The sequence below is a fragment of the Chaetodon auriga genome, chromosome 2 (genome assembly GCF_051107435.1).
Source record: "Chaetodon auriga isolate fChaAug3 chromosome 2, fChaAug3.hap1, whole genome shotgun sequence".
Lineage (NCBI taxonomy): Eukaryota > Metazoa > Chordata > Actinopteri > Chaetodontiformes > Chaetodontidae > Chaetodon > Chaetodon auriga.
The window spans coordinates 27,377,192-27,389,797 of NC_135075.1; the positions used below are offsets into that span (position 1 = coordinate 27,377,192).

General features: G+C 43.7%; 1 protein-coding gene across 9 annotated transcripts in view; it reads left to right on the plus strand.

Moving 5' to 3' along the window:
• Window positions 1-12,606, plus strand: part of ptprt (protein tyrosine phosphatase receptor type T) — a 301,057-nt gene that overhangs the window by 172,774 nt on the left and 115,677 nt on the right. For 5 of the 9 annotated variants that reach the window (XM_076744867.1, XM_076744795.1, XM_076744804.1 and 2 more), the window contains exons 15-16: window positions 8,042-8,078; window positions 10,760-10,816. In XM_076744867.1, coding sequence (XP_076600982.1) covers window positions 8,042-8,078; window positions 10,760-10,816 — 94 coding nt within the window. The remainder of the gene's footprint in view (window positions 1-8,041; window positions 8,079-10,759; window positions 10,817-12,606) is intronic. The other 4 variants (XM_076744840.1, XM_076744848.1, XM_076744858.1 and 1 more) reach the window with 2 other exon arrangements.

Genomic DNA, 12,606 nt, shown 5'->3' on the forward strand with positions numbered 1-12,606 from the left:
CTGGCTGACGCCGTGATGTAATATCCTCCTCCAGAAGGCAGATTTCCCACAATGCACCCACACGGAGAGACGGCGCACGAGCGGGTGTGAGCTCTTGCATGATTGAACGTGCGTGCGTGAGGGCGGCTGTGTTTAAAAGCGTGTGTGCCCTTGCTTGTGCGTGCCAGTCGTGTGTTTGCGTGTATATGTGCAGACCCTAAATCCGGTCACATCAGAATTCCTTATTTGATTGGATCTCAGTCAATCCAATCAGTGTGAGGGTTGTTTGGGTCATGGATTGGAGCATTGTGGGGGCGCTGGAGGGGAGGCTGGCGGCAGCCGGCGTGACCCAGATGATTTAATAAGGAAGTCAGGCATAAAGAATGGACACATGTTCATAGAAATCATGAATTTCTCTCATGAAATATGTTTTTTCCTGCACGTCAGCCATCCCAAAGACAAACAGATTCATGACATAATCATTGTTTTCCAACTTCCCAGGTTTATTTTCTCCTTTGGGAGACGTTAAGATCTGCATCAATGTCCTGCTTTGTTTTTTTGTGTGTAACATTTAAGAAAAGATATTAACAGCACAAGACAGGACAAGTGCACAGATATGTTACGACAGTCATGATAGCATTAAGATAAGATAAGATAAGATAAGACTTCATTCATCCCACAGCGGGGAAAGGGGTAGAAAAAGAACAAATAGACAATAGAAAAAGATAAAATCAACTATCACGGCTGTTTACATTACAGACAAAAGACTAGAAGAGTACTGCCTTGTGAAGAATGGCTCAGTTTCACAGAAGCTTTTGAACTGCACATGAGTGAAATATGAATAATGAAATAAAGCGTCTCTGTGCTACTGCACAGTAAAAAATAAATAACACAGTAAAAATACTTTAAGCTCAGTAAAAGTATGTAATATTGCATGAGGTACAGTTGCACAGATGTAATGGATATGAGCAACTTTAATAAGAGAGCAGCGCAGAAAGAAGGTTTGTGATGTGAAACGGCATCAATGCAGTGCTGCTTTAAATGATGCTGGAGTTAAACGTTAATCAGGGCAAACACTTACAGCACGCTGCGCTTTTCTCTGGAGGACAACCTTAAAATATAACATCATTTAGATTTAAACTCTGCGTGACAAAATAAAAAAAAAATCCCAAATCCACTCATTAGCATTGTCAGATCATTCCACCACGTCTCAGCCTTTCTAATCGAATTTGGCTCGGAAGAAGTTTGGTTTTGTCAGCCACCTCACAAGCGATGATTCAGGCGAGTTTAACGACTTAATTAAGGAAAATTTATTATCAAGCTTTAAAGAAACCAATGAGGACTGAAGGAGTTTGGATGCAAACTGCGATTTCTGGTGTGAAAGTTTTCTCTCCCCAAAGAGAAACACAACATTAGTCTGACTAAGTGAGGCGCATGAACAAAAGAGCAGCGGCATCATTCCTCCGCTGAGGACGCTCTGATCCTCCTCGCCGTGTCTTTTCCTGCTCACTTCCCGGGGAAATCAGTGGTCAGGGTCAGATACACAACAGCTGCCCTGGAGCAAGTAGACTTTCCTGGCGGACTCGTTGGCAGGGTGAACGTTTGTCGACAACAGCTTGAACCCGGCCGGTCTGGCTGAAGGACGTGTCTCCTCTCACACAAAGGGACAATAAGGGTCTTGCATCAGTTCTTTTTTAATCTCTGGAAAGCTGCACTGGCTGCAGAGGAACGAAATTGGCCCGTGAATCCTCCGTGGACAGTTGTCATTTGACTCTGAATAGACCGCTGAGCTGCACCTCTGCACAAAGAAGAATGTCACTATTTGAATAATTTATTCTCTAAATTCAGGATCTCCGTTACCTGCTGCTGCAGTAAACATATGTGAAAGTGATATTTTGTCGATCAAGGACTCGAGTTATCTGCAGCTCTCACAAAGTCCAGTAATTTGTTTAATTTCTTTGCTGTCACTCATTTTGTGAGAGTAGGTGTCACTTTTTTTTTCTCTCTCTCAAGCAGTGGATGTCTCATATTGGAAAGAGGCTCCTCATTTACATTTTAGAGGACTTGGCTGGTTTGTTGTAGTTTGATCTCATGGATGAAAGTCTGGTTCTCATTCTCTGCCTGTCTGGATAATCCTCTCCTTTTTTTCCCCCCTCTGAGCTCCACCTGTCCGTCAAGGAGGACGTCTCTCTTCCCTCTTTCCCTTTCATTTTCTGTCACTTTCTCTCTTGAGAACATTTAGAAGAAATTGTTCTCTCAATCCACCCACTCTCCATCTCTTCATTGCTCACTGCTGCTGCCTCATTTTTCCATGTCGCACGTCCTTTTTTCTATTTTATTTTCCTCCATTCTATCTTCCTCTGTTTCTTTGCCCCCTCTTCCTCCCTCTCCTTTGCCCTCCTCTGCTCAGGTTTAACCCTCCTCCCCTCTCTCTTTCCTCCCTCCCTCCTTCTCTTCATCCACTCATCACATGCTTCTTTCATCTCTTTGCTCTTTCCCTTCTTTGTCTTTCTCCGTTTTCTCCACAGCACCTTCTTCCTATGCTAACTTTTGGTTTGCAGTCTCTCTTAACCTCCCACCTTGTCCATTCTTCTTTTATCTATGCTTTCCTCCTCCTCTCTTTTCTCTTTCTTTTCCATCATTCTCATCTCCTCCTATCTCACCCTCTTGCTTTTCTTTCTCTTCTTTCTTTCACCCCTCCATGTCTCCTCTTCTTGTTTCTTTTCATTATCACCTGTTTCACTTGCCCTCCTTGTCTTGCTACGTCTGTCTTACCTTTCACACCTCTCCCTCTCTCTCTCCCTCTCTCTCTCTCCCCCCACCCCCCTCTGGGGTGACATCAGTCTGATGCCAGTCTCTCATCTCCCATCATTGTGCCAATTAGTCGACGCTCCGCACATTAAAACTGCTCACCGACGGCAATCTTGATTTCTCCCTCGATGTCGTGTGATGTGACGCACACACACGCACATAACATGCACATGCACACTCACACTCACACACACACACACACACACACACACACCACCCACATTAAAGGAAAACACACACACAGACGAGAATAAAGTGCCTGCGGCTGTAAGTAAGAGAAGTAAGAGCAAGAGTGATCGGGGACTTTGGGATGATGAGCGATCGAGGGAGGGGGAATAAAAGTCTAAAAAGAGTGAAAGAGACATTAAAGAAGATATAATCCTGGAGGCAAAGATGGAGGCCGGCAGGGCTAAAGAGAAATAGTGGGAGAGCAGAGAGAGAGAAATGGAGGGCATGGTTTGCAGAGTGAAAGAAAGCCAACAAAGGAAGGATGACAGGGGGCGAGAGAAGCTCGACAAACCGCTGTGACGTTTCATCAAGGCCTCCAAACAACCATATGTGTTGTTTGGGAAGTTCCAGTGAATGGGAATCTCAAGGCTACAGCATGTAATGACATTTGGACAACAGTGTGCTACCAGCTTTGTGGCTTCACTTTGGGGAGAGCTCTTTCACTTTCATTACGTCAAAGCCAGGTCCAGGGGAGCAGCTTCTCCGGTTTGGTGTGAAAGAACTTGCCTGGTTCGTCCTGATCTCTATGCCAGCCGCCACCTTTGGGATGAACTGGAATGATGATTTTGTGCCAGACTCAAGCGATGAAGAGCAAATTCTTGCAGCCAAGTTCAAGCCTCAACATACTTTCAGCCCCCTCAGTCTGCCCTTGTCTTGAATGCTGTAGTGATCCTACAAGAGTGTCCCGAGGAGGCAACGTCCCAAAAGCTGCAAAAGCCAGGAAATGAAAGGGAGAATATGATGCATGAGAAAAGCAAAGGATGAGTGTCGAAAGATGGAGGAAAGGCAAAAGACAGGCTTTCCCATCATACCAAAACAGATAAACATGTGACAGGCATTACATTGACCGACTTCTTTCTCCCCCGATGTGGATAAGCACATCAGTTAAATGGATAAAATACAATTTTAAGAGGACAGAAGAGGACAGGGACAGGTGATGAAGCCACAGAACAGACGCAAAATACACAAAAGTAGAGAGGAGAGGTGGAATTGTTAGAGGAGAAACACAAAGGAGGAGGAGGAGGAGGAGGAGGAGGGAGACGAGGAGAAATAGGGTGAGAAATGGCACGAAACAAAAGGAAACGGTGGCACACATGGAAAAACATGCCCTCCCGTGCTGTGAAAAATGCAGCCAGACACCTCACCTGACAAGTAAAAAGCCTCAGGGGTTGGCCAAGGTACTCTGACAATCAACGTCATTCTCTGTCACACACACACACACACACACACACACACACACACACACACACACATGCCACAAGCCCCAGAAAGCGGCCTCAGAGTGCAGATTTTGGAGGTTGTAGGAGAGAGATTTTACCAACTGACAGTTGATGTCAATCAAGATGCACTCAGCTGACTTGAAAATCCTTAAATGCACTTTTATTCTGTGTGTGTGTGTGTGTGTGTGTGTGTGTGTGACAGAGCACACACACATATTTGCTTGCCTTTGGCTTGTGAGCAGGTGTGTGTCGGAATTTGTGCACACACGTTTCTGTTCATGTGACGTTAGCATCAGCTAAAGCCATCGGCCATACTGAAATGTGTGTGTGTGGATCAGGTATATGAAGCTCTCACAGCTTTGTGTGTGTGTGTGTGTGTGTGTGTGTGTGTGTGTGTGTGTGTGTGTGTGTGTGTGTGTGTGTGTGCGCGCGTGTTTCTATGTGTGTGTGTCAGGAGACTTTCTGGTACAGGAAAGAGCCGTTAGCAAAGCTGAAGTTGTCGAGAAACAAGCAGACAAGATAGACAGATAGCAAAAAAAAAAAAAGAGCGTGAAAGAGTTGCTGGAAAAAAAAAGTTGTTACCCCGACTACCCTGGGTTGCTTAGGAACCCTGACAGCCAATCACGGTATCCAGAAGTCAGACAGAAAACACACATGGTTGGAAATCGTGGCCGTCAGTCAGAACAGTGACCCAGCCAAATGTTCGGTGGTGAGAGAGAAAGCGAGAGCGATGGGTAGACGGAGGGAGAGAGCGCTCACCCACACAGCAGCTGCATCTCCTGAACACACTTAGTATTCTTGTCAGGCGAGACAAAGTTAACTACTACACACACACAAACACACACACTGTGTCTCCAGTGTCTCCACCATAAACAACCCCCCCCCCCCCCCCCTTCTCCCAGCCTTTCAGGATAGAGGCAGGGCAATAAATTGGCCTTACATTTATTAACTTTACTTCTTGTAACCTCCTGAGGTTTAGCGCATTAGCATGAGCGAAGACGAGGCAGCGCTCCTACTCGCGGCGACTGTGAATCCGGAGCAGCCGGCCTCTGAACGGACGGCAAAGGGGCACGATAGGGCCGATTTCTAGAAAACACAAGTCACCGGTGCTCTGATTTATTCCCGCAGTGGCTATTTGTAGGATACACCCTGCGCTTAGGAGGGGAAGTAGAAATTTCAGACATCTGTCACTGCTGAGGCCTTACGTGACACTTTACCCCCAGTGGATTTTCATTGCATGTACCAACACGTGTGCTCCTGTATGCTAACTGTCCGATATGGTCAGTTAACTTCCTCTAATCTCGTGCTTTCATTCAGTTTCTTGTGGGTGTCTACAATCAAATCAACGAAAGACAAAGCACACAGATAACCAGATGTTTAGCCTGTCATTCAGTTGTTCAGACAGACAGACAGACAGACAGACTGCACAGGTGCAGCAGAAGCAGGTGTGTTCAGTCCTGTGTAGCGCTCCAGCTGAGAGGCTCGCGCCATCCATCATCCACTAACTAAACTTGAGAAGTCGTATTTTCAGTATCTTGAGTCACACACTCAAAATGTGTGGTGAGGTTTTTTTTAGGCTGCTGTGGTGCGATAAGAGTCTTTTATTTAGTCCCAGTGTCTCCTGCGATACACTGAGGTGTAAGTTGAGAGTCAACTCAGTTTTCAGTAAAACTCGAGGTGATGAAAATGGACTTTTACTGATTCTTTTGGCTTTTCAAGGCAATAAGAAGTTGAAATGTTGTGTGTAAGATGCTGCAGGATTGATAACTTCTCCATCACCCCTGAAAACTGCTTTTTGTAAATAAACACCAGAACGTATCTGAAACATCGACCTGCAGAGGATTTCAACTGGTTCTTTTTTTTTTCCCATGTTTCAGAAAAAAAATCTGTTAAATTGACCTGAAAACCCCAAATTTAGAGGAGAATGAATGTACATGAGCATTACCTTGGGAGTGATTTTGTTCAAATGCTAAAGTGACGGGCGTCAGTGTCGGCAGCTGCTGCCGTAATCGTCTCTGATGAAGACAAATGGGCCAACATGTGAAGGAGGCCAGTCTCTGTATGACAAGTGGGTTAGATGCATGTACTCACTGCTGACAGCACATTATGGAGGGGAGAAAAGAGGAAAAGACGGGAGCAGCGAAGGAATGAAAGGAGCGGGAATAAAGGAAAGCACACGCCTCTTCAGACGGTGACAGCACAACAGAGAGAGAATGACAGGAACCGTGGAACCACGAGAACGTAAAGTGTGAGGAACACACAGGAGGCGCAGCAGAAAAAACAACAGTGGGACAGAAAAGTCAAACGATGACCAGGCGTGGAAATCTTTAAGAGTACTGAGAAGATTAATAATTAAAGAAAGTGTTTTTACAGGTCGGATTTGGAAGTGCCTTTAATTTACTCTGTAATATTTTCATCCTTGGCTGCAGACAGTATGTACATGTCTGCTCCCCCCTGCAGTGTGTGTGTGTGTGTGTGTGTGTGTGTGTGTGTGTGTGTGTGTGTGTGTTCAATTATGACGGCGTATGAAGTCATGATGAAGAGTCTAATCAGCAGCCAGCACGATAGCTTATTGATCCTGATGTTCATGAGTTTGTACATGTCTGTTTTGAGATTAATCACGCTGGTCAGCAGGATGAAACAGGACATAATAAGAATGTAATGACGTGGTCTCATGATCTTATTGATCATCTTTACAGACTTACAGCATCATGGTGTGTTCATGTGTGTGTATGTGGGTTTGTGTGTGCCTTTAATCCACGTGTTCAACCTGGTGTCACGCCGCGGCGTGTAACAGGCGCATCGGCCCACCGTGTCATCGTCACGCTTTGCCTCGCCAAGGTGTGAAAGTTCTCATTCCACAGTCAATCGCAAATATGCAACATCCTGTTAGACTTTCAAAATAAAGCTGACTGAGAACTATTTCAGGTTACAGTTGAAGTTTGGTTAAATTTAGGCATTAAACCGGCTCTGTTGGGTTTGAGCTGGGTCTGCTGGTAGTGCAGCTTCATCACCAGCAGGTCTATTTCACGCTTTGGCTTGAGACTGGGCCGACATTTACAGGGGTTAGCATGTTTTACCCCATTCGGCGCCACACATGACTCATTTCAGTGAACTTTTAAAATCCGGCTCCCTTCTTTAGGAAACCTATTTGTGAACAATACACAGAACCTTTATTTAATTATTTCCTTCATTTATTTTCTGACCTGAACTGAACTTGTAGAAATTGTCACCATGTGGTACCGCAGTTGCGAGCATGGCCTGTTTTCAAAATGGTCACTGTTGCATTCAAGGACACTCGGTCATCAGAGACTTGCATAATAAACAGCCTTTCTAATTGAATAGATTTACATAATCCTTTTTACAGCGTTTCTTTACGGTTCGTCTTGCGATTTGATTCCTCACACTGTTGGTGCGATGCTTTGAGTTTATGAATGTCAAAGCATCTGAATGCACCGCGAAGAGTTTTGAAAACGGTCTTTTCTCAACGCAGCCTAGAAAAAAGGCACCCCGTCAGACGTAAAACAAGCGACATGTTCATATTAGTGGATTAGCTACAGTATCAACAGTACTTACACAACACAGGCTAAGTGCTAAAATGAGCTAAAACCGATGGCTGTCGTGGAGGAAACATGGTCCTGCATTTGTGCCCCTTCTATCAAAGATGGCCGACCCTGCTGACTTGAAACACCTACTCAGGAACTAAACTCTTCCAGACGTGATTCTATTTGACGGATTTGTTTTAAAGTTTACCACAAGTTACCTAAACAGTCTGTCTGTCTGTCTTTGTGTTCTCTCCACAGGAAACCAAAATTAACTGTGTCCGCCTGGCTAACAAAGGTATGAGCACCCTTCCACTGATGCACGTGCACTTCCTGTAAAGACAATATGATATTTTCATTTTTAACTCCTTCATTTTAAAGATAGTGTGATTACATGACCCCCTACAGTAGTGTTACAGTGTGAGATGAGGTGAACACACACGCTTACACATAGATTGTAATGAACCAGGTGAACCCACATCCTTTAGCCCAGGCAGCCCCACATCCTGACCATGTTATCCTGCATGATTTTGTTGCATAGCATTCTCTCTCCACACCTCTTCTCTCCTAATCTTTCTCTTTTATTGCCCTGTTCTGTCCCACATTCTCCTTCTTTTCCTCTAACCTGCTCTCTCTTTTTCCATTTCATACCGCATCCATGTTGTTCATCAGTGTATAAAGTGGAACATCAGGGCCATTACATACCGATTGACCGCCTTCATTAAACCCGATAGATGGAGGCTAAAGCGTTAGCCCCAGAACCCATTTCATCCTATTCTGTTTTGCTTTCCCCATGTCTCCCATCTTTATTTGCTGCTCATCTCCGGCAAATACACCCATTTGTGTGCCAGGCAATGTGCTTTGAAAGCTTTTCAGCTTGCTATTGATTTTTCTCACCTCGTCTCTTTTTTTCTTTTTTCTTTTTTCATGTGCATCAAACATTGATTTGATTTTTCCACATCTCCTTTCTCTGTTCTGTCTCTCTCGCTCTCTTATTATTTCTCGTCTGCATCAAGCATTTATTGCTCATTTGTGCACATTTTTCTCTTTTATATCATTCTTTTTTCTTGTTCTCTCCATTTCCAGGCTGTGTTTTTTGAGTGGAAAGTGCTGTGGGTGGAGGTCTACAGTGTGTAGACACAGCTCTCTGTCTGTCTGCATGTGTGTGTGCTTGGGAAAAGACATGCTTTTAACTTTGTGGCTGTCTTTCATAGAACAAAATGCTAACTTTTATCAAAATGTAGATTCATCAGTGTTCCCAAAACAAACTTAAAATGTGCTCTTTCAAAGTTTTTGATATGTGGGCAGCGTTCTGAGGCAATGCAGATGGCTAATTTTGCAAATGCCTATGACTAATTTATTTGCGATACCTGCTATCCACTCACTACTGCAGCTGATTTCAGTGATTAATGCCACTTGTCTGGTTCAGTGTGTTCTAATCAGTGAAATTAGCTGGTGTGTTTTTTGGTTAGAGTATGAACCCACAGGCAATGATTGAGGCAAAATGAAGGTTTAGTTATACGAGCATGCGTCAGAGGCAGAGTGTATTTCAACAGAGAGAGCCTACGAACCACGTCTTCACTCAGGAAACACCTAGCACGTTTGCCACTGACCGAAAAACACAATCTGTTCATTTTTATCTGGGATGACCCTCCAGGTACAAAGCAGCGAACGTCCTACGAGCCTTTAGCTGAGGAGATAAGGTAGAACTAGTGCCAATGCAAGGATGTGGTCCTAAAGACCCGATAAGCCTTTCACAGCTGTTCTTAATCTGTGTTTGTACTCAGATTAGTATATGTAAGGCCTGTTTCAGTGTAGATTATAATCTGGCAAAGCAGCATCAAATAGCGATATTATGGTGACACACAGTTTAATCAATAGGGCCCACTGTTCACACATGATAAGATAAGATAAGGTGATAAGACTTCCTTTATCCCACAGTGGGGAAATTCACTCGTTGAAGCATCAGAATAAAAAAGGAGAGTAAAAAACAGAATAAGTGGAACAAACAGACAATGAAAAAGACACTAAATAAAATCAACTACAGAATGCTAGAGAGTACAAAGATACATATCAGCATAGGATGACATTAATAACAGGATTCCTTACCTATAATACCTTAAATACTGTCTGAAAACTTGGTTCTTTGGCTTAAACTGATGTTGAAATTAACCAGTGAGATTATTTCTACAGTCTGCCTCTGAGAAATATAGATTAGAAATGCTTAAATTAAACCTGAACCTTTCTTTCTTGGCTCACAGGTGACTAGCACCCTGTCACCATGCAGGTCATTCAGTGTTTGAGGCCAATAAGACCAGTTCAAGACACCTCGCTGCCTCAGCGTGTAGCCACACTCTCAGCAGATTGGTTGTTAGCCTTGATCGAAGTATGAGCTGATCTGATTTTGTCTCTGGCTGAACTAAACCTTTGCAGCAGATCCCGGAGCCGAGATTGTGTTTTTGCACAAACGTTGCCACGCCACAAAGTTCCTAATTTTTTTCTTTCAACCATCACCTCATTTCTTTTCTCTTCCATTTCCTACTCCCTTTATTTTTATTAACCCGTCAAACTGACAGACTCAGCAGACTCAAATGTTAACCCCCAGCACCGCATCTGCATCCACTCACTCACTCTTTGGTAATACACATCCTCACCAGCTACACACCTGCTAACGGGCCAATCAGGATGCTCGCTGACACTTACTTCCTGGCGATACGGCCAGTCACACCCATCTTGAGTGCTAGTTGTCCTTTTGATCTTAATGTTCGAGTGCTATCTCTCACCACTGCAATTTCTCTCCTCTAAGACAGATTGTGCAATTGAAAAGATCTAAACCACGATGAAATGGATAAAGAAAACTATACGTCTTTTTTTCTTAGACTTTTTTCTTCTTTCTTTTCTTTTTTTGTTGTTGTTTGTTTTCTCTCTTCCCTCTCTTTCTCATGCTTTCCGGCGGGGACGTGCGGCCCTTGGCCTTAGTGGTAATAGGTAGGGGACAAATAACAACGCCGTACATTCTAGTCATCCCAAGCGAAGGTGATTATTGCTTCATAGGCAGAGTATTTTCTTCCCTATGTTATATTTTTTCATCACAGTAAAACCATAAACACAACACGAACCCTGTTTCATTTCGGTCGTCCCCTGCCCTCCCCTCCTTTTCCTCCTCCCTTTGTTTCTTGAGTTTTCTCCGTTTTTTGCTCTCTGGTTTTCGTCTCTCCTTCTCAACGCCATCTTACTGCATTTGTTTGCATGTCTGCTCCGCTTCGAGTGTCGCTTGCTGTGTTTGAGCCTCCTCTTCCTCTGTCTTGCATCCACACACACACACACACACACACACACACACACACACAGACGAACACAAACAGTGATGCTGCTTTCATGTGCAGAGTTTTGGGACAGTTAGCCGACATCACACTTTGTTTGTCTTCTAACCTACAATGCAGGAGACTGAAAATCCGACGAAAAGAAAAGGATGAGAGCTACATGTCTTCTCTCTGCCAGATAAAAAGCCCATTCAAGCTACAATACATAAGCTATTCACTGTAAATACGGTGTCATTCTTGCATTTGTGACGATCATTCATTTAGTGAGTGATTTGACAAAGCAGATTGGACACGATGAAAAGGTTAGCCCAGTTTAAACCTATTTCACAGCCTCCATCACGATTGTGCTGATGTTCCCGAACTTTTCAGAGCACAGAGAATTGGTCGTTTATGTGATTTTAAAGCTGTTTGGTTTGGCCGAGCCCTAAACCAAACTCAGATCTACTGAACGCCATCTTGCGCCGATCACTGATGCCACTTCCCTCCAACACAGTGCCCGCCCTGCAGCTCATTGCATCACGCTCTCATTTACGATAATCCACTGGCATTTGTTGTGACCGTCAGGTATGGAACATATTGTAGCTCAACTGTATGTGACACTCACAGACTTAGCAACGCATTTGAACTGTTGCAGCAGGGAGGACGAGGACGCTGAGGACGAAGGTTTGGCCTCAGCATTGACAGGGAAATAACAGCCCTCCTGATATGCACCACACGCAAAGCCGCTCAATTAAAGGAAGCAGATTTACATTTGAAAGCAAATAAACCTCAGTTCTTAATTTTTCTCTATGATCAGCGGAATATTTTAAGACTATTGACCTTCATCAGCGACGCTACAGTCAATGAGGCCTTTAAATACATAAATGGGTCACATTCCAAAATAAGATATCCAACCCTTGAAAGCTGTGACACTGATTGCTGTATGTACCTACACTTGATTTGAAGTAAAATAAAATATTTTATCTTATTGAAGCTCTTAACGAACACGAGACTTCACGAGAATGAGTCTTATTATGAGAAAAAGAGCTTTCTAGTAAACCTGTCTCATGTATTAGTGTTCTTTTATTACAGCCCAGTTATTCACAATCCAGTCCTCCATGTGCAATAAAAGCACAGGAGCTTAACAATGTTTACTGAATTTGATTTTATTTTGCAATGCAGAGACGTGACAGCAGAATACGGCTGTCATTCAGCGATACGACAATCAAAATGTTGACTTGAACAATGGGGACACAGCAGGGAATCAGTCAACAGCAGACACAGCTGTAAACTGCTGTCACAGTTCTTTGTCAAGAGTATGAGACGACTTCACATGAATACAATAACACTTATTGCCCTGAGGGAAATTGAGGTTGCACAAAGAATTATGCATATCATGCACAACAGCGGACACTCGTGAAATCCTAAATTGAATAAATATAGATTGTATTCATATGCAGTGTGGTTGCATACCTCGATGCAAATGAAAGCAGAAACCTCTGGGTGCATTAAAATGGCATTTCA